The 20,581-nt window shown below is 38.8% G+C and overlaps 1 protein-coding gene across 1 annotated transcript in view; it reads left to right on the top strand.

Moving 5' to 3' along the window:
• Positions 1 to 20,581, top strand: part of SCIN (scinderin) — a 45,022-nt gene that overhangs the window by 9,287 nt on the left and 15,154 nt on the right. Inside the window, exon 4 of the mRNA XM_042888585.1 lies at positions 7,388 to 7,537. Within this exon, the coding sequence (XP_042744519.1) occupies positions 7,388 to 7,537 (150 nt within the window). The remainder of the gene's footprint in view (positions 1 to 7,387; positions 7,538 to 20,581) is intronic.

Raw genomic sequence — 20,581 nt, 5'->3', positions numbered from 1 at the left:
CAACTTTAGTGCTTTATTAACATCATGGACTTATTAACAGGTTACAAATGTGGCTGTAACTATGCACAGTGTATGTTAGTATTGAGTCATGTCATATTTTTCTGTAAATATGAGGCAATTATTTTTATAGTTTCAGTACTTTAACCTTCAGAGTTCTGGAAGTTCATCATGAGAAAAAATAAATACTTCAGCCTTTTCTTCTTTTCAGCTGGAGTATTCAGGGTTTGTAGTTCCCCTAACTTTTCAGGGGTTGGAAAGCTTTTTTCTTTCCCCTTTCCTCCTCAACTTGTACACAGAAAACTGAAACAGAGACATCACTAAGGCTGAGAGAACTTCTAACACCTTCAAGTTGTGAGGGGACTCACAAGAATTCAGTTAAGTTAATTTTCTTCCTGTTGCTGTAGGAAATTGAGACGCCTTGCTGCTTGAGACACTGTTATTCAGAATGAATGTACTCCTTTCACTCAGTCTTTTTGCAGTGTGATGTAGCAACAGATATTCCCAGAACACGATGTTAAAACAAGTGTGAAGGAAAATATAGTGTAAGTATGCCTGTGGTACTTATTTTTACCCTGACAGTTTGTTCCAGTTGAATCAAGTGGGAGACTCCTAGATTGATTACAAAGATGCTGTTGTAACCCTACTAGGGCTGGGCTTCTGGTGGCCTATGCTGCATTCTGACTGAATGAATTCAGAGTGTATTTTGGGTAATCAAAACTCCACAGCTTTCAGTGGTTTTGCTGTATCACTGTTTTAACAAATGAAAGGCAGATTCAGTGTCTATCAGGCAAGGGGAAAAAAAACAATTTCAGTCTAGTGAATTTAACAGCCAAGGCAGGAAAATATATTGAATAATTTAGAAACCGAGAAAAAATTTCCAGAAGCCTGCATTAGCCTGGTTCAATCTAAACCTTCTTCTTGATGTATCTGTCCATTCCTGAAAAATGTTAGTGAAGAAGTGCTGCTTGTAGTCGATTCTCAGTTTTACTGCTCGGTTATTTTTCCCACAATTTGAACTTGTTTTCTTGGTTTGGCACATGTTTATGGTTTTAAAGCAAAACAAAACCTCCACACTATTGCATTAGGTCTCTCTGTTTCCCAAGATTGTTTGCAGGTTCCCATTTTGTACTGATGTCTTTCCGTTCAATCTACGAACTTTAAGAGACCAAGACTTAACAAAGAACTGCTTCAACTATCATTAGTGCTTGCTGTATCAGAGCAGCTGTTTATTACTGTATGTGAAGAGGATGAATGGAGCCTCAGATGAGTGCAAGCCAATTATTTTGATGCAACTATACAAGCATAATAAGATATGTATTGAAACTTCGCCAATATTCATGTGTCCAACACTCAATATAGCAATATTCTTTTTCCAATAGGAGTGCCACCTTCATTGGTCACTCTCGCATCACAACTCATCTCCTGCTGACCTCCTTCTTTACAGGCCTCATCACTGTCAATCACATGTACTTTCTTCTACACACTGAACCACTGCAGTACCTTTGTGATGTGATTATTTGCCCAGGCTCTGGTCTGATTGTATGTATAAAAAGGAGCAGTTAAGCCTCAGAGAAAAAAGGAATTCAGGGAATAACAATTTTACAAGCCTTCTTTTCTTGCCTTTAGTCATTTTAGGGGTTGTGGGTGTAAAGATAACATAGTATCATATTCTACATGAGTAAGCATATTTAAATGAAATGTTTTTTCTTATGCTAAGCCCCTCTGCTTCAAAGTTATGTCTCTGTACTTAATATCCTGGTTTACAGGAACATCCTGACTGATGAAATTCAAGTCAGAATAAGCTATGTCATGCAGACAAAGCAGTATCCACTCCATAGATTTAGCTGACTCTTAAACTACGAGTGTTATTTATTGATTTATTTTCTTAAGTGAGGTATAATTGCATTATGGGAGCATGTTTTAGTGTAGATGTGAGCGAAGATGAACAGGTTTACTTTAAATCAGGGCTTGCCAACGAAGAATGGAGACACATTGTCTGACAATACTTGGCTCCAAGTCTTTCTTTAAAACTTATATTTTTAACTATTTTAAGATCAGTGAGACTTGATATTTTAAATATTTTTCTATCAAAATTGAAGCTTTGAATTTGTTTTAAATTACTTCTGAAAGCTCCTTAGCTTAGCTGTTTAATGTCCTTTCCTGCAGGAGAATGCAAATCAGGAGTACGCTATGGACTATGAGGTAGTTGTACTAGACTATATTACTAGGTACTTAAGAGAAGATATGGGATTGGAATGTGTATGTTCAGGAAGCGTTTATAGCCAGAGTAAAAGTGAATTTTTCACCAATATAAGCTTTTTGGCTTTTGCTTTCTTCTCCTGGTCAAAATTCATAAAAAAGGTGTGTTTTTCCCTTCTGCCAAACTAAGCTGGCTACCAGTCAAATACAGAGGTGGCTGTGTATTAGAAGGGAAAGCTTGTTTTTACGTTACCTATGAAATAAGTAAGTTTCTGTTTTTCCTCTTTTAGCTCTATATCCCATTTGGAGCTGGAGCAGTAGGGCAGGAGTTGCACTTTCACAGTCCCACTCCATACAGGGAAAAGTGCCAAAGCACTGTTACTCAGTTACTTGACCCAAAAATAATCATCCTGCAGCATGTTTCTGTACAGAACTGGGGTCACTCTTTTAATGTACTCTTTTAATGTGTATATCTAAATCTCATGATTTTCCTAAGGTCACTCTCCAGCCCAGCAACTGTCAGGAGTAAAACCCATGACTCCTGATTCCTGTTGCTACTTCATAACTAGGAAACCCAACTGCCCTCCTACAAATCTTGTAGATGTGACAGGACCTAGCAGTGACTGCAGAGCCCCTGGCACAAACCTGTTTTGCTTTCCTGATCTCTCTCAGGAGCTATGGAGTGGTCACTGTGATTATTCATGGCAACATTTTCCTCAGTAACTGTTATACTGCAATCCCATGAGGATATTGATATCAGTCATCAATATCAAGTAATAGAATAGGTCTCTTCCACAGCATTTCTTTTAAACTTTGTTAAAGAGATTAAAAAGAAGAAAAAGAATGCTGCTACTGTAACCTTCTGAAAATAAACTGGGCTTGGCACAGGAATTACTGATGAATGAATGAAGTTCCTTTTTTTTTTTTTTTTTTTTTTTTTCCCCCAAGTGAACTCTTGGTGTCTATTTTCGTTATATTGGAAACAATTTCTGTCAGCCTACCAATTCAAAATAAGGTTAGCAAAACAATGCTAAAAATAGGGAAGGTATAGTACAGCTAAGAAATTGTGAAAGCACTGAGTGAGTTAAAGGCAAATACCACGCCTATAGGGTTACCTATAGGATCTACCCTAAAGGCCATGCTTATATCTATACCTAAAAATAAATGTATGAATAATAACATACAAGCCAAAAGCTCAGAGGCATGCTGGATGTAGGAAAATATAAATATTAGCCTTGTCAAGAAGTTATTATAGCTTTTAAACTTGTTTTCCTCCCCTCTGAGAATAAATAGTTAAAACCACAATCTAACTAGAGACTGAAATGAATAAACTGTATCAAGAAGACAGATGTGTCAGTATCCCCCCAAACTTCTATCATGAGCCCAGAAAATGAGATATAAATTAAAATGATTGAGAAAATGATTTTACTTTGAAATCAGAGGTAACTAAATCAAAATATCAAGGGGCTTGTAGCACTGGATGTTACACACTTGTTTAGTATTTGTTGTTATTTTAGTAAAATGTTATGGTCTTTAGGACACTTTCATGACTTCAAGCTACTCACTTCTTCCTATTAAATTACATGCTCAGTACCCAGAGTTTAGATGTAGTCAGTATTAGGAGAGAATGCTATCTTTATTCTCAAATGCACAAAACTTTCAGACTCTCCCTTCTCTAGCATTTTAAACCTTTAAATCATTATTTTTTAATAATGAAGGAAGGTAGAGCTTTAGGGATGGATATACTATTTGTGAACTCCTGGTCTAGGATGTTTTCAGATGCTGCTTGTTGATCCAAGTTTTTTATGCTGCAGGAGAAAATTTACTACATGAAGTTTCTTGAGGTTTTATCTGATAAAATTTCATACTTATTTTAGTTAAGGTTAAATATTTAGGCCACATTATTTTGTGAGACTGTTTCCATAGTTTAAAAATTACCATTCCCCTTCCAAATCCCAGAAAATGAAACAACTTTATTTTGAAAATTAAAGTGCATAAATTTTATTGTCTTTTGCAAAGAGAATTCTGAGGAAAGTTTGAATAATGTTGCAGTACTTTTAACCTGTAGTCTGCAAGTTGGGCCTTAAAATTAGCTCAGGTTAATGAGATTAATTTGTGTGTGTATGTGTGTGTGTGTTTTCTCATGTAGCAATAAAATAATAAGGTTTGCAAGAAAAAAAAACAACAACAATAACAAAACAACCCAAATCCTCTGTTGTAGCTTTCGAAGGTCTTTCTCCTTCCTCCAGCTGATCTGAAGCATAGAGCTGTTGGTTTAGAGAACTCAGTTTAGTTGCTTATTGAAGGCAAAGGGGAGAGCATACTGTGAGTGGTGATTAGCCAGGACATGCTGTGCAAGGGGACCTTTAAGAGATGCTAAGAAAGGAAAAGGTGTATTTATTGTCTGAGATCTAAAGGTCTCCTTAATTTGCAGTGACAATTTAAGTCACGCAATATCCTGTGTAGTCAGTAAATATTCATTTTGTAGATGAGAATGTTTTTCTGAGGTTGCATGGCTGGTTACCAAAAGACCAAGAGAAGGCTGTTGAACTTTTAACCTTTATGAATGAGTGATCTTTGTGAATTTCAGCATACACACTGAGATAAGGCAATATTTGCCCAACTTCTCTGTGTGATCATCTTCCTTATTTCTTAGGGTGTAAGAAATAAAGAATTCCTGTTACATCACTCACAGCTCTTATTTTCTCATAATTCAAATATGCTCAATTAGGAGGTAGGCCAAGATAAGAAGTAATTAAGTTTGAATAATGAAATTCTCCGAAGCTAAAAGTCTATGTTTTGAGAAGTCTTCCAGAACTTGGGAGAGGATGGCTGAGGAAGTGTATTGCTATAAGAATGATATTAAAAAATCTGTTTGGGTTGAAACTTTTGTCTTTTTACATATAACCAAGACAGCCTTTTATTAACGACTTAGAATTCTGTTTCCTTGAATCTGCACAGATATTCTTTTGTGGAAATGTCATAATCAGATTTAAGATAGGTTTCAGTCCTGAAGCCAAGAATGGGTCTCAGATTCTGGATGCTTAAGTGTGATAGTTATTTAAACCAGAATTTGGAACTTTTTTATTTTGTCTTGAACCTATAATCAGAAGATTGATAAATCCAGGGTGAAAACCCTATTGCTTTAACTGTGTAACATCTGCAAGCTGAAAGCAATGTAGTTCTGGGAATCCATGTAATCCTGATGTAACCTTAAGGCATCACTGCTGAGAGAAGCTTCCTAAAGGAAGGGAAGGGAATTTGGCTGTGAGATCGGTCAGGTATTGTTTTTATTTATTTATTTATTTATTTTGGAGCATTTCCAAGCTGGTTTTGGAAAGTAATTATCAGAAGTTACTAGTGCTGTTTTGCATACAAGTGGCGTCATTGTTAGCTGTCTTCTAGAAGTTTGTATCTGCTACTGCTGAGTAACAGTACTTATTCTCCCACTCATTTCAAACCACATTTTGAGTACTATCATGTAATGATAATAGGAAGTACTATTAAATGATGATAATAGCATTAAATTAATACAAGTAAATAGTAATAATAGGGGAAAAAAATCTCAAAAAGGTTTTATCAATTAAGTTGATTTTCATTTAAAATGTAAGTTTTATAGAATTGTATGTATACAATAAAACTTAAACATCTGTAAGTTATTCCTTATTATTTTCAGTGCAGTTGAACACAAACCAGTTCACCCTTTTTAATGTTGAAGACAAATGTTGCTATTGGACTATTTGAATCATGGCAAGAATAATCAAATGACTTTCTTCCAAAAGGATGGAGGAAAAAAACTCAGCCAGACGAGCTGATTTGTATATTTTGCCTATCTTCTCCCAGCTCAGCCTCTAGGGGACCTGCAATTTATATTCTGCGTCTTAGCAGTTTTCATCAAGGCTGAAATTTAAATTCTGTATCCTGAAACACTTTGTATTTAGGATGAAGCACGGGACATGCCAGAACTGAGGCTCCTCTGTCTGCAGTGTGGCTGGGTTTGATGACCTGTCTTACGCTGCTTCTGGTGGCCCTCCTTCCTGAGAGGTGCCTCAGTAGACATGCTCGGTTCTGAACAAATTGCATTTTCCGTGCTATGTGATGGGCCTACCTACTCACTACCTGTTCAGCCAGATGAGATGAAGGGCTTGAAAGCCCATAAAATATTTAGGAGGGAGCTGCTACCTTCAGAGCATTTTCTCTGAAAAGTGAAGACCAATGCTGTGGTGTTTGAGGAGATCCCTTTAAAGGTAGCAATCCCAATTGGGTGATTGCTCTGTGTAGTTTGTTCCTAGCTGCTGCATTTTTTGCATGCAGACATCTCTTACAGATGTGACATTTGTCTGTGCTATAGTCAGTTCCTAAGGCAGGAAGGTATATACCCATCTTGTTTTAAGTAACTTGATTACAGTAATAATCACAAAAAAAAAGAACTATGTATTTCTGATCTGTAAATCTCTGTAAGTTTTCTATAACGACAACTGTGATAACTACAGTAGGAAGAGCTCATATTTATCCAAGGTTAACAAACTTTTATGAGCACTGCATCAGCTGTACCCCAAGGACAAATCTCCCAGGGAGGAAGCCTTATTGAAAATGCCTGTGACATTGATTTGCACTTGAGCTGGAGATTTGATGCAATGAGTGACAAATTGAGTTGAGTACATTACAAGTATTGTACAGTAAAAGGTCACAAAAAAAAAAAAAAAAAAAAAAAAAAAGATTAGAAATATACAACTTTACTTTTGAGGTGCAGATACAATTAATTTTCCAAGATTTTAAAATGATTTTGTTTCTTGCCAGAGACATGAGCTGCCACTGTTAAAATGACATAGAAGAGGAATTGCTGTTGTAAAATAAAAACACTTTACAGCAGCAAATTTAGGTGTTTTGGGGTTCTTTAGATAGTTGAAGATATATCTCTATTTCGGGCAAAACTTGGACAAATCAAAACTGACTATGGTGAGATTGAATGATATTCTAAAATGTAGATACTGACTTACATTATATAAATATCTTGCTTATTGCAGATATCTACATGACTCAGAAATGTTAAAGATCTGCTGAAAAATGTAACTTCACTGATATTCTGCTGGTTAGCTGCAGTCAGATAATTATTAATAAAATACTGATTTCATGATTTTGCTGTGTTGAAACCTTGTTAACATATACGTGCTTTGAATTATTTTAGGAGATCTATCAGTGGTGTGGCTCTTCGTGCAACAAATATGAGCGCCTGAAGGCCACTCAAGTTGCTATTGGCATTCGGGACAACGAACGAAATGGGAGGTCCAGATTAATTACGGTGGAAGAAGGAAGTGAACCGGATGAACTCATAACGGTATTGTATTGTATATATGCAGTTACTGACACAGCTGTGAATAAGAGTGCTGTTATACTTCAGGAGCTTAACAGGATTGGGTTCAAAACTTATGTTCTGCAAGGAGTCCAGGAGCTCGGAGAGAGTTAAGCTGCAGTACACCAGTTTAGATGACTTCTTGCTACGTTACCCCGTAGTATTAAGATATCGGGCAGAGGAATAAGAGATCATTAACTAAAAATATTCTTCTGAGAACTAAATGTTTGCTTTTTAGAATTATCCATAGGGTAACAGAACTAACAGCAGAGCTCATGCCTGAACCAAACTGTCTGCTCTGTGTGAGGAAAAAGCAGCATCAGGGTCAAGCAGCAGGTGGAAGTTCTATTTCCAGAATGTCAAAACGTAGCAAACTGCGTGAAGCTTCATAGGGTCAAGCACACTGTGTGGCATCACCACTTCCACTATGAACTGTTATGTACCTGGTCTCTAATAAGTCTAGGGAGTCTCCTCCTCATGTTTAAACTAAAGTTTGACCATATATCTAAAAAACAGAATTCAGATACCTTAACAGAGATGATCAAAGTAAAGTGGAGAAGAACAAAATAAAAAAATTAAAAAAAAACAATTTATGGAATTTTCAGATTTTGGAAAACATTAGCAAGTGCTGGTGAGCTGTTCCTGTTGCATGGTAATAATAGCATTGTAACTTGACATTTGAGTGCTAAGTTAAGCTTTTTCATTCATTTTCTGACAAGAAGGAAAAGGTAAACAGGGTCATAAAGCAGTCCTTCAGTAAAATGGAAAATGTTCCAGTAGAATATTATCTCACACTTCAGATTAACTTCAGGAGGTAATGCTGAATGGTTCTTGCTGGTATACCTTTATTTGTGATGGTGTGCATACTCAGTTTTGGCTCATGGAATGTGATTAATATTGGTTTAAGCAGTAAAGTGAGTAGTATATATTTTACATTAGTAACAATGATGAAAAGAACACAGACTGACGATTAGAACCAAAGTCCTGCTCCTTGTTTGCAATGTGTGCTCAGTTTGCAGCCTGCCTGGGCTGGGTGGCACTGCAGGAAAATGCTGTCAAGCACGTTCCCTCTGACCCAGCCCATCTTGAGCTTGCTGCTGGAGGCCTTGCATGGGATTTCTAATAGGCTTATGATGAGTTGGGAGTGTGGATCAAAACAGCTGCACTTTGCACCTTTTATCTGGCTCACATTCAACTGCAGACACAATGTTAGCTCCAGCAAGGACATGGGTGGCTGAGGGCTGCTGCCAACACCCAGTAAGGATGTGTGTGGCCAGGTCATGCTGGCCCCACCCTGGTACCTGCTTGCCAACTGTGTGCAACTTGTTTTGTAGAGCATTGAGAGTAAGAGCAGGAAAAATGCCAAGGTTGCGTTTTAATCTTGTCACATGTTGTTAGTGTATGAGAATAAATCATTTCACTGCTTGGTCAACAATGTATGAAGAAACTTCTCCTTTTGGGAGAAGGCTTGGCTGCCTTGGTTATTTGAAAAATCAAGTGGCTAAAGTGGAGAAATTGCTGCTGCTCCTGCTCAGTAACTGTGACTGCTCCCCGCAGCTGCAGCTGCCCATAGTGAAATTCACTGACTGCCAACTCTGTGCACTGATTCTTACGTGTAAACAGCTGAACAGTTGCTCATTCTGCTGGGCTTTAGGCCTGAATGCTCAAATTGTGTTACAGGAAATTTTTCACCTGCATAGGACTAATCTAAAAATAGGTCTTGGCAATCATGAGTCAGTTTGGTCACTGTAATGTGACCACATTAGAGTTAGAGCTAACTCCACTTCTTTTTTTCTTTAAACCAAAAAGAACACTAAATATATTACTTTAAAGCTAATTTGGGACCAAATCCTCAGTTTCTAGCCCAGTCAGAAGTTGCCTTGGGCCCTGCTTTGAGACCAAGGCTTGTCCTGACTGCTTACATTAAAAAGCAGGGATTTCATAGCACTGCATTTGTGTACCAACAAATCACTGAGATAACTGAGTGTGGCCACAATAACAAGTACCTGTGTTGGGGACAAACCGTTTTCTAATTGTTTTTGAAATGCCTGCTTTAGTTCTGTACAGAAGACAAATTGAGGGAGCTAGATTTAAAAAAAATAATTTCCCATTTACTTTTTCAAACTATTTCCCATAACTCAGCATATGGTGAGTGGGATGAGTGAATGACTGAGGTACTCTATTTCCTTTCTTCAGTAAAGTTATTGTCTGTGTATGGCAAATGAAGTGCGAACTGTGCCTGTGCTTTCAGAGCAATGGCAAGCATGTGAAAGAAGAAATCAGAAATGTCAGAAAGTTTTGTAGTGGGCCAACAAGCTGATGCTGCTTGCAGTAATGCAAGGAGCAGCGTTCTGTTCCAAGTCACCCAAGAGAAAGATGGAAGACATGCAGTCCTCCACACATTTCTCATCAACAGCTTGATCTGATATGCTAAGATGGAGTTGAAGAGAAAGTCTTAACATGTTTGCTTTCATATTTTAGTGTAATGTGAAATATTGCACACCTGAAATATTTTTAGATTGACAGTGTTCTAGCTATATAGCTGCTCTCCCCGGGCATCTCAAGCAACAGTAACAGTTTCTGTATGGCAGAGCAGAGTAATCTGTAGGGTATAAGAGCCAATTAAAGGATAGGATAAACTGAGTTTTCACTAAACTGTGCATTGATTCTGCAACTTCTACTTAACCATCTGTTCATGAAAGGAGGTTGAAGCGAGGTGGTGGTCAGTCTCTGCTCCCAAGTAACAGTGATAGGAGGGAGAGGTGATATCAATTTAGGCCAGGGGAGGTTCAGGTTGGATTTAGGAAAAAATTATTCTCAGAAAGTGTAGTGAAGTATTGAAACAGGCTGCCCAGGGAGGTGGTAGAGTCACCATCCCTTGAGGTATTCAAAACCATGGAGATATGGCACTGAGGAAAATAGTCTAGAGTGGACACAGGCATGGGTTGGGGGTTGTGCTAGACAATTGGAGCGATCTTTCCAACATTAATGATTCTGTGATCTCACACTTTGAGGATGGTTCTTGATTCCTATATGGTCAAAGCTGTCTGATCCTTTGGGCTGTTTTATTGTTTTCCTACAAAGAATTTCTTTAAAACTGTGGAATTGTTGCAGTTTTTATTGCTGACACTTTTGGTTTTTATTTTATTTTTGTCATGGCTGAAACAGTGAAACATGAGAAGCTTCACTGCTGAGGTCTAAACCCAAAAGAAAATGAAATTTTGCCTTTTAAAAAAAAAAAGAAAAAGAAAAAAGAAAAGAAAAGAAAAGAATGACTTCTTTGTTTTTATTATTTGTGGTTGTCCTTTGCTTCTTTTTGTTAGAGTTCTATGGGCCTTACACCAGATGCATGTAAACTCAATTTTCATAAAATATTTCTGTAAATATTCACCTAGTTTAAATGTTTTTGAGCCACAGAGGATCCTCTTTGTCCTTTCTGATAACACAGCCTACTTCTCCTTCTTTTCTTTAAAGCTCCTAAGAAATGCTTACTGCTCAGAATTCCTGAATGCTATTGTGTTCAATAATATAGGATGAGAAGGAATGGCCTTAAGTTGTGCCAGGGGAGGTTCCAGTTGGATTCTATTAGGAAAAACCTACCTGAAAGAGTGGTTGGGCACTGGCACAGACTGCCCAGGGAGGTGGTGGAGCCACCATTCCTGCGGGTACAAGAAATGTGTAGATGTGGCACTTAGGGACATGGTTTAGTGGCAGTATTGGTGGTAGGTGGATGATTGGATTAGATGATCTTAGAGGTCTTTTAGAACATTAATGGTACTGTGAATGATGACTGTTACATAGGAGTAGGATTGTTGCAAGGAGCAGGGAGCAATGAGCTCCCCTTATCAGATGCCTGTTCTTTTCCTGGAAGACAGCAAGAGCAGGCTGTGCAGTCACAGCACTGTAAAAACAAGCACTGCTACAGCTGCTCGCCTAACACTTGCATTTCTTCTTGTTCCCTTGTTCTTTATTATATTTGTTTTGTAAACAAAGGAGTGGAGGTGCTGTGGGGGTGAGGGTAGCACAAGAGGAAGAAGAAAGGTTATGACTTCTCTATAAAACAGACAGCAGGTATTTGCTAGGTATCATATAAGCATTTAATTGCTTATAGCTTCTGTGTGGTTTTACTGACAGGCTGTATGCTATGAATTGAATGTTAAAAAAAAAAAAAAAAGAAAGAGAAAAAATGTTCACAGTTTTTTCAGGGAATTCTGTGCACAAGTACAAAGACTTGGCTGGACAGTGAGATGCACAGAGAAGAGAGACAATAACTAAATTTTAACACCAATATAAAGACTTAGGAAAGCTGATGGATGGAAAACAGCAACAGCAATGTTACTCAGACCCAGAGACAAATTTGAGTCAAGTTCACATCTCGGAAAGATGAATGCACTTCCTCATGAAGTGGTTGGAATATACGCACATGTCTGCAAAGATAGAATTCGGGTCTTCATCTCTTGAATGCTGATGGAGAGAATATGAACTCAAAATATTCCAGGGAAAGTTAGCGCACATGCATGTGTAACTTTCAAGGCTCCTCCTTTCCCATCTGAAAAATGAAAGCTTAATTTTTACACTGTTATATTAAATTTGCGAGGACTGTGGATGTGAATTTAAAGTTCAAAACCCTTGTCCTGCGGGGAGCCAGAAGCAGTGACATAGTTTATGTTCACGTGGCAGAGCATCTCTCCTTCACTAAGGGCACTCCTGGTTTTTGCCAGGAGTTTTTTAATTTGCCTAAAATTTGCCCTGGCAGGACTCTGTTGTGCAGCCTGCACTCAGACTGCACATGGCTTGGATCTTCTACTGACTTGACTTCAGTATTGCTTAGCAAATTTCCAGGTCATTGCTTGGCCCAGTGTTTTCCCCAGGCCTAAATCAGCAGGGGTTTGCCCTGAAGGGCAGAGGATGGCCAGGAGGACTCTTCAGGAGTGTTGTGAGTTACCAATCATGATTTTCAAGCTGCAGTTTTCAATCTTGGCTGTCTGAAGGCAGGTGCTTAAAGGGAACTAAATGGGAGCTGCAGGTGGCATGTACCTCTGAAAGTCAGGTTTGTAATCATGCCTCTGAATGCAAATTTCACTGCCTGCATTGGTAACTTCAGAAAATGTTCAAGAGTATTGCACTGCATGGCATGAGCTAAATTCTTTATGAACTGCTTCAATAATAAATTGTTGAAAAACTGATTTCTTATGCTAGAAAAGATGCCTCTATACAAGTATTTCAGTGAATAAGTAGAACCAGCATGAATTGCTGCAAGTACTTGCAATTTAATTATAACTTATCTCATTTACATTCTTGTAGGTGGGAAAATTTCTCATATTTGTTTTCTTTTTCTGCAGCTATAGCACTTGCAGGGTTGCCGTGTTAGTCAATTACAATTTTATAATTACATGTTAGAATACTAATGGAGTTTGTAACAACTTTTTTCTTTTGTGTGCTAGGCTATTAAGAAATCTACTGATGAAGAAATGCTATAATTTTCAGTCATTAAATGAGCATAATTAAGAAGACAAGACCAAAGGAAAGAGTTTTTAGCAGTTACTTTCATGTACTTTATAGCATCTGGATATTTCATGGGGAAGAACTGAAAGTTTCTTTACTGCATAAAAATCTCAGAGATATTTGTTCCTGAAATCCAGCATGTACCCAAGAAATAGGCACCTTGAGAAGAAATTCTTTTTTCCCTTTTTTTCTTTTCTTTCTTGCAGGGACCTGTTTAGTATTTCTACTATAACCAATGTGTAGCACTGTAGATACAGGTGAACATAGTTACTGCTTTTATTGCAAAGCCGGTTTTTAGGGAAAGGTCTTTTGCTCACATTACTGCTTATGACTTTGATACCACCTGGTTGTAACTGTAAGAACAGAAGACAGGTAAAATCACATGAGAGATTTGAATATTTCAGTAATCAGGTATAGAATATCTGCCTTGAAGAGCAGGAAGTAATACCCCCTTCATTTAACACTTTGGCTACATCACACAAAATTTGAAGTGTAGGAACTTGGAAATCAGTGAGTGGAGGGCACCTAAACCAGCAGGGTAAATGGTTTCCGGAGTTGAGTAGGCTGTATCTACGGTACATCTATCTAGGGATAGAAATATTCTTGCTTTCTGTTTTTGTGTTCTGACACATATTTAATTTATTTTAAGTGTTAGTAGGAAGCATTAGCAAAACTCTGTCAACGCACTCTGATTTGCTTTCTTAAAAATTAGGGTCAGAGTTTGTGCTCTCTCTCAGGTGCAGAAGTCTCATTGTCATTCCAAGACATTCCCCTGGCACAGTTGAGCTATTCGGCTGTATGGAACTGGAAATGCTCTTTGTGAATTCAGCAAGTTGGGTACTGGAAAAACATATCAGTGCTCTGGGCAGCTTTTTCCACTTTTTGTCTTGAGTTCTGAGTGCTGAAACGCTTTGCTATGGCTCCCACTGCTCATTGTGATGCTGTGTATCACTGTTGATCCTTTCATCTGCTCTGCCTCTCCAGGGAGTCCTCGTTTTCCAGCAGGGATGCTAGCTGTTGCCTGCACCTTTCTCCCTATTCTGCTGCTTCAAGCTCCTTAGGGAAGTTGCCAGACTCCAATTTTCAGCCTCCAGTTCAGCCTGGCCTGTCGCAGCCTGGAAACCAGCCTGCATGATGGCATTGCAAAAGATTGCAAGTGTGTGCTTAGAGAACAGAAAAGCTGAATGTAAGCAGTGCCTTATGTGCCTGAGGCTTTCCATTAGCATTAGTTACTGATTTATTTCCATTAGCTATTTTCTAGTACACAAGCATACAGTAACTTGTGCAGCACACAGAGCTTTAAGACTGAAGGCTTACAATTCAGATCTGCAAAGCTGCAAAGACTTCAATGTTCCAAGAAAGCAGCTAAATCTGGCATCTCTTAAGTCAAGGATGTGTGAGGGTCTCTGTGGGTCTCAGTTGTAATGCCTTTGCTGGTATTTGAGGAGGCTTTAACAAAAAAAAAAGTTAAAAAAAAATGTAGAAAGGATAGGTATAAATTGAAAAAAGATGCAGGGGTAATTACTTACTGTGTTTATAATTACGCTGTGGGTAGGTGGGTGGCTGAACAGCTTAATTTTCAGTGTTCAGTGATGGTAACAAAGAGTTTCCATATTTGTTATTAATGTAGTGTGGATAGAATCATAGAAAAAGGGTTGAAAAAGACCACAGTGACAATCTAGTTTCAATCCCCCGCTATGTGCAGTGTCACCAACCACCAGACCAGGCTGTCTAGAGCCACATCCAGCCTGGCCTTGAATGCCTCCAGGAATGGGGCATCCACAGCCTCCTTGGGCAACCTGTTACAGTGTGTCACCACTCTCTGTGTGAAAAACTTCCTCCTGATATCCAACCTAAACTTCCCCTGTCTCAGTTTAAAACCATTCCCCCTTGTCTTACCACTATCCACCCTCATTTGCCCTCCCAGTTTCTCTATCATGGGTGGGATCACTGTTTATCTTGGAGACATCCAAAAAGCTGGGTGTTTGAAGATGACAGCTGCAAGAGTTTCCCCAGCTCATGCGATGCACTCCCAATCTCGAAGGCCCAGTGGGACAGAGGGCAGTTTGCTTTATCTCTGAGCCAAATATGATTCTCTCCAGACTGATCTCAGTGAGTTCTTGTGAACGTGTTATTTTGTGGCTGTTTCACAGAGTAGAAAATTGATGTTAGAACAGCATTATCACATGAAGTCAAGAATTCATATTCAAATTATTAGAGATATGCAAAATTGCAAATACTACATGATAAGCTGCCAAAGCCTAATGCCCTATTTTTACAAGTTAAACACAGAGCTATGAATAAAATTACATTTTGCATTTGAAATTCCTGAGAAAACAGAAACTGGAAAAAAATGTAGGCCATAATTTCTGCATCAAAAGTGCCACAAGCAGCTGATATGTTTTGCTATTATGCAACATTCTGAATGCATACAAATCAGGTTTAAACCTTAATACCATGAAGTGCTTTTGATAAATTACAGGGTAAAACCAAACAAATGATCAAAATGCCGGAACTGTGTGCTAACAGAAAGCATCCCTGGTGGTTGTCAGCACCTTACAGCATTTTCATCTTACTCTCAATCTTTGTTGGGGCTGGTGGGAGGCCCTCTGCTCAGGGCAAGCATGTAATGACATCTGTTGTTGCTGCAATTGCTGGTGAGAGGCAATTTCAGGCAGAAATTCTGCTGACTTATCTGGGAGCAGTTAAGCGAAAGATGTTTTGTTCTTCTTTAGTTTGATTGAAGTATAATTTTTTGAAAGATTATGTTTGCTCAAATAGATTGAAAGAGCTCTGGGTTACAATATTAAAACAAACAAACAAACAAACAACAACAAAAAAAAAACAGTGAAAAAAGCATATTCATAACTGACCAATGTCAAAAGTAGTTTTTGTCTGGAGCAGATATCTATTGCAGTCATCATTTGCTGGCATGACAAACATAAGCCAATGTGATAGAGATGAACTGTGGCCAGTAATGTTAGCAGTGAAGCCCTAAAACCACCTTTGCCCAAAGGTCCCCCTGGGTACACATCTGTACATCCAACTCAAGGGTTGGCCCCTTTATGTCTTCCTCTTTCAGCTGGAATTTTTTCTCTTATTGCTTGTTGGAGTAGATACTTGAGATGGTATTTATTTCAGAGAGGCATTCCTTGTAATATTCTTCCTTTGTTTTGAAGGTAAATATAAAAACCCACTTTCTTATCTGCCAGTGAGTTCACGCTGTGTTTTTAGTTCAGAGCCATCATTCTGCATGAAAGATTTATTCTCTGTGACCAGTACATGTGTACCCAGAGCTGGTAGTAGCAGATGTATTTACTTATGTCAGAGCATGTAAGAAAGTAATTGACGAGCTACTAAGCCTGATGCTTTCTGAAAGGAGCCTTAAGCTCTGTAAATGTCTCACTTGCTTTTCTTTCTACTGCTCTTAGCGCTTAAAGAGGGGAATTTGAATTTGTTTGAGACCCAAGCTTGGGATCACAGCCACAGCAAATAGTTCAGTTTCAGACCCAGGAACCTAATCCAAATTGTGCAGTGAAATGAAACACAAACACAGCACTCGTGTACACAGGTTAAACTGTATGAAACTGGTTTGCTCTCTTAATTAACCTTCACATGACTTGTTCTTCGAGCATTGTTTTACTCGTTGGATTTTCAGCCTCACTGAGCTCTTTTAAACTTCCTGCTCCCATTTAATCAGTGTCACCTTCTCCAGTTGTGAAGACTGTGTTTACTAAATTCCTTCTTTTGGTGTGTTTATTTAAAATTACCTTGTCTCATTCCTACAGGTTATAACTTTTGTCTGTGATTCCTTCTATCCTTTTTGAGGGTAAGAGAGTGGAATTTCCATTGTCAGAAGAAACTCTGGCACTGTATTCTATACTTCTTTGAGATAGTACAGATTTGTGCATAGGAGATGTGCACACAAGGAGATGTAATGGGATTATAGTTTTGCAGGCAGGATAGGCTACACTGCAATGACTGGAAGATAAGAATGAAGTTGGGCAGTTGAAAAGGAACTGTTGTTTTCTTGGTCTCCCCTGAGATATTCTTGCACTAACCTACCATTGTCTACAAAAAAGTTTAACAAAACTTACAAAACAATGTGGAAAAAAAAAGTTTTTAAAAGTAATGCAGATTGAGTTTCTACTTTATTCCATCGTCAGCTCCCCTGGCAGATTTAAAATGTAGCATTCATGAACACTTCTCATAAAGCATGTTAAAACTACAGTCAGATGCTCTCATTGAGAGGTGAGCTAGTCTTAGGCTACAGCACTGCCATAACCAGCTTTGGGCCTGCCTTATTCTGAAATAATTGTAGTAGATTTAGCTTTGGGTGGTTGAATGGCCTGACACAGTGTGTGAGAGTACCTGTAATATGCCCGAGTGCTTTTCTCCAGGATACTGCTAAAACTGCAGAAAGTAGTGATGGGGAGAGAATGGGTATTGCTCTGGGATGAAGCAGCAAAAGGTGAGGAGGGGTTTGACAGCCTAATATGTCACTGGCAGATCAGGTGGAGGGATATGAGGAGTCTCTGTGGTTCTAAAATCAAGCAAGATTTTAAAGATCCCAAGCCCAGAGAAGGAGGCAGCTATGACACAACTATGCTTTCAAGCCCCCAGTTATGCCTTAGATTATTTCTACTATGTAGAAATACTAAATAATAATAACAATAATAAAATTAAAGAAATGGTTACAAAGTCTTTGTGTGCATCTGTGTATTTTGAAAGTTGTGGCTTGGCGCTGATAAGATGGTTGGAAAGCCCAGGAGTGAATGCGGCTGAGCCATCTTGTGTCCCCAAGAGAGCACTGCTGCTTTGAGATCTGTACATTTGATCTACACATCTGCATGTTAGAGCCCCAAATCTGTGAGCAGCCCAAGAGAACCAGCTCCAGGCTGTCCGCACACTGGCTCCTGAGACATGACCCTGTGGGCTGTCTGCACAGGGATAATTGTGTGAGTAAAATTCGGTGTTGCTGACACAGTGTGTGAAACTAACAGTGTATGTAGATAAGGACCATAAGGTTCAGTATCCTTTAAACTGTTGATTTAGTTTCATTTTATCAGGGAACCGTGCTGAACAGTTTCAGAAGCCTTTGACTCTGCCTCAGCTGGCATGTTCTCTTTTATTTATGATGCATCGCATGAGGGGTGGCTCCATAAAGGTGAAGCACCTGGTACTGCACCTCAGCCAGCCATATGCTTCTGTAGTTACATGACCCAGTTCTAGAGTACCACTTAATAACTCAATAAGCTCTTCGTAGTCTTATTGGTAACATTTATCAGTTGTCTCCACATCCAAGCAGATATGTGAGTATACATGGACTCAGCCATACTGCAGACATTTCCATTAGAAGGAAGAAAATCAACTTAACCGAGGAGGAATTTCTTTGGCACAAAACTTTTTTTTTTTAGCATAAATTGCTTTCTGTTTAGACATGTTGTTTTTCCTTCTGTTGTTTGTGTCCTCTGACAGTCTGTAGAATAAAGCATCTGAAATTGGTGCATGTTGGGAGTGACATAAGTTGTCCCCAGTGTGGTGACTTTGTATTTCAGACTATTGTTTCACACACAGATTGTGTCTGTTTCACACCATGACTGGTGTCCTCGTCTGCCTCAGGTTATTTCACCTTTGTCTCATCTCCTGTTTCTGATATGGGCACACAGTATTCCTACAGGGGTTCAGCTGAAGGCTTATTCCAGTGTCAGTGCAGGCTGCACAGTCCTCTGTACCAGCAGATCTCTGTACCTGCTGGGAGAAGCAAATCATGGCCCATCCATCTTAGCAATGGTCAAAAAATGCTAGGATCTATGAATAACTGTGACTTCAAATACAAGGAAAGAGGACACCCTTCTCTGTTTGTTCCTGTGCTCCTCTGCAGGAGAATCACAGAACAGATCTTTCAGTGATACTCCTTTCTGATTGCCTGTGCTGTAGCATGGGGCTAGCTTCGGCCAGAGAAGCTATTGTACAAGCTGCTATTGCAGAACCAGAATTTCCACTGAGATAGTTGTCCCTCTCATCATGCCAGTACTGATGAACTGAAAAGTTTTAGAGGGTCTGGTAGTAATTCTAGTTTAGAAAGAAAAAGATGCACGTCTTTGGACACCAGTAGGTGAGGCCAGCAATCTGAACTGTGTTGGAGCCATTTTTAGAAATGAATTTTTAAATTCTAGAACTTACTTGACTTAGCTGCTGCTAGAGCAGAGTGCTTAGCTCATGCTGTGGGCTGCTTCTGTCATGGTGCTTTCAGAAGCAGCATCAGTGCTTCCTGACCCAGTTTTAAAAAATATTCAGAGTGGCTCTTGCATAGTTGTCAGTCTCCTGTGCATGCACAAATTGTGAGACTGGTAGTTTTTATATTAATTTAAGAAGCTTACAACAAAGCATAGTAACTGTGGTGCAGTGAGTATTCCATATGCATGGCAAGGGAAAGTGCTGACTATAACTGTCAGAAACCACAAGTTGTGTGTGAATGGGATTTCTGTTTTTACTGGAAGTAGCTAATTAAGCAGAAAAAATAGCGAGTATGGACTTCTGGAAGTTTTATTAATAGGAGTCTTTTACCCATTTAATAGTCACTGAAAGTCCAATCTTATAAAATCCTTAAACCCATTTAGTATGTGCTCAGGCAAAGAAGCATGCCTGTTTGGGCATTTTCTGCCTTTTGCATTACAAAGGCAGGGTTATTCTTGGTGCTCTTCAACTTGGGTGTAGGCTGCTGTTAGTGTGCAAACCTAGGAGGGGAAACATTTTCAGAAGACTTGTGACAGTATGCCACGTCTGCCCGTTCTCCTTTAGGTGGTCGTTCACCAGTTGGTGGCACTGCTATGACAGTCTGGCCCCACTTGGCCTGCACATGAATAACCTGCAGCCACGTAGTGCATATTCAGGGAAAGCTGAACGATAGCTACTGAAGAGCTCCTAGAGATGCCTTTCTTATACTTTGAGGGAACAACTTTTTGAACTACAAGTAAATTATTTTAGATTAAACTGGAGCAGTCACACTTAATAAGGCCATGTACTTTACTGGCTTTGCTAGATTAGAAGATTCCACAGATGGCAAATTTCTGTAAAACACTTACGCTATACTTGTTTTCTTTCGTATTCCTTGTGGCTATATGCTTTGTCAGGCTTTCTTGTTATTAAATATTTAGAATGTTTTTTGCATGCAACTCCATGTTATATGCAAATCTGCTATGTCAATAGAAAGGCTGTAACATCACTTGTACTCGCGACCTAATTAACTATCATTATCATCTTCACTCTGAGATGTAACTACATCAAAATTCATACAATTCTATGCACAATATTTGGATCTGGATACTCTTGCTGAACCTCTGTGAATTTATTCTAGTAATGGTTGCTATAATGTTGTCATTGGTGCAACACCACAATGACATAAAACTACCACAGTGTTAAAACTGATCATCTAATGATAAAGCAAGAATATATTTTTCTCACCCCATGATTTTTTTCCGAGATCCTTGCTAATTTTTTCCCATGCAACTGGAATTAAGA

Source organism: Lagopus leucura, unplaced genomic scaffold, assembly GCF_019238085.1.
Source record: "Lagopus leucura isolate 7727_CA_CO unplaced genomic scaffold, USGS_WTPT01 Super-Scaffold_100157, whole genome shotgun sequence".
NCBI lineage: Eukaryota > Metazoa > Chordata > Aves > Galliformes > Phasianidae > Lagopus > Lagopus leucura.
This window is presented reverse-complemented; position numbering and strand designations above follow the sequence as displayed.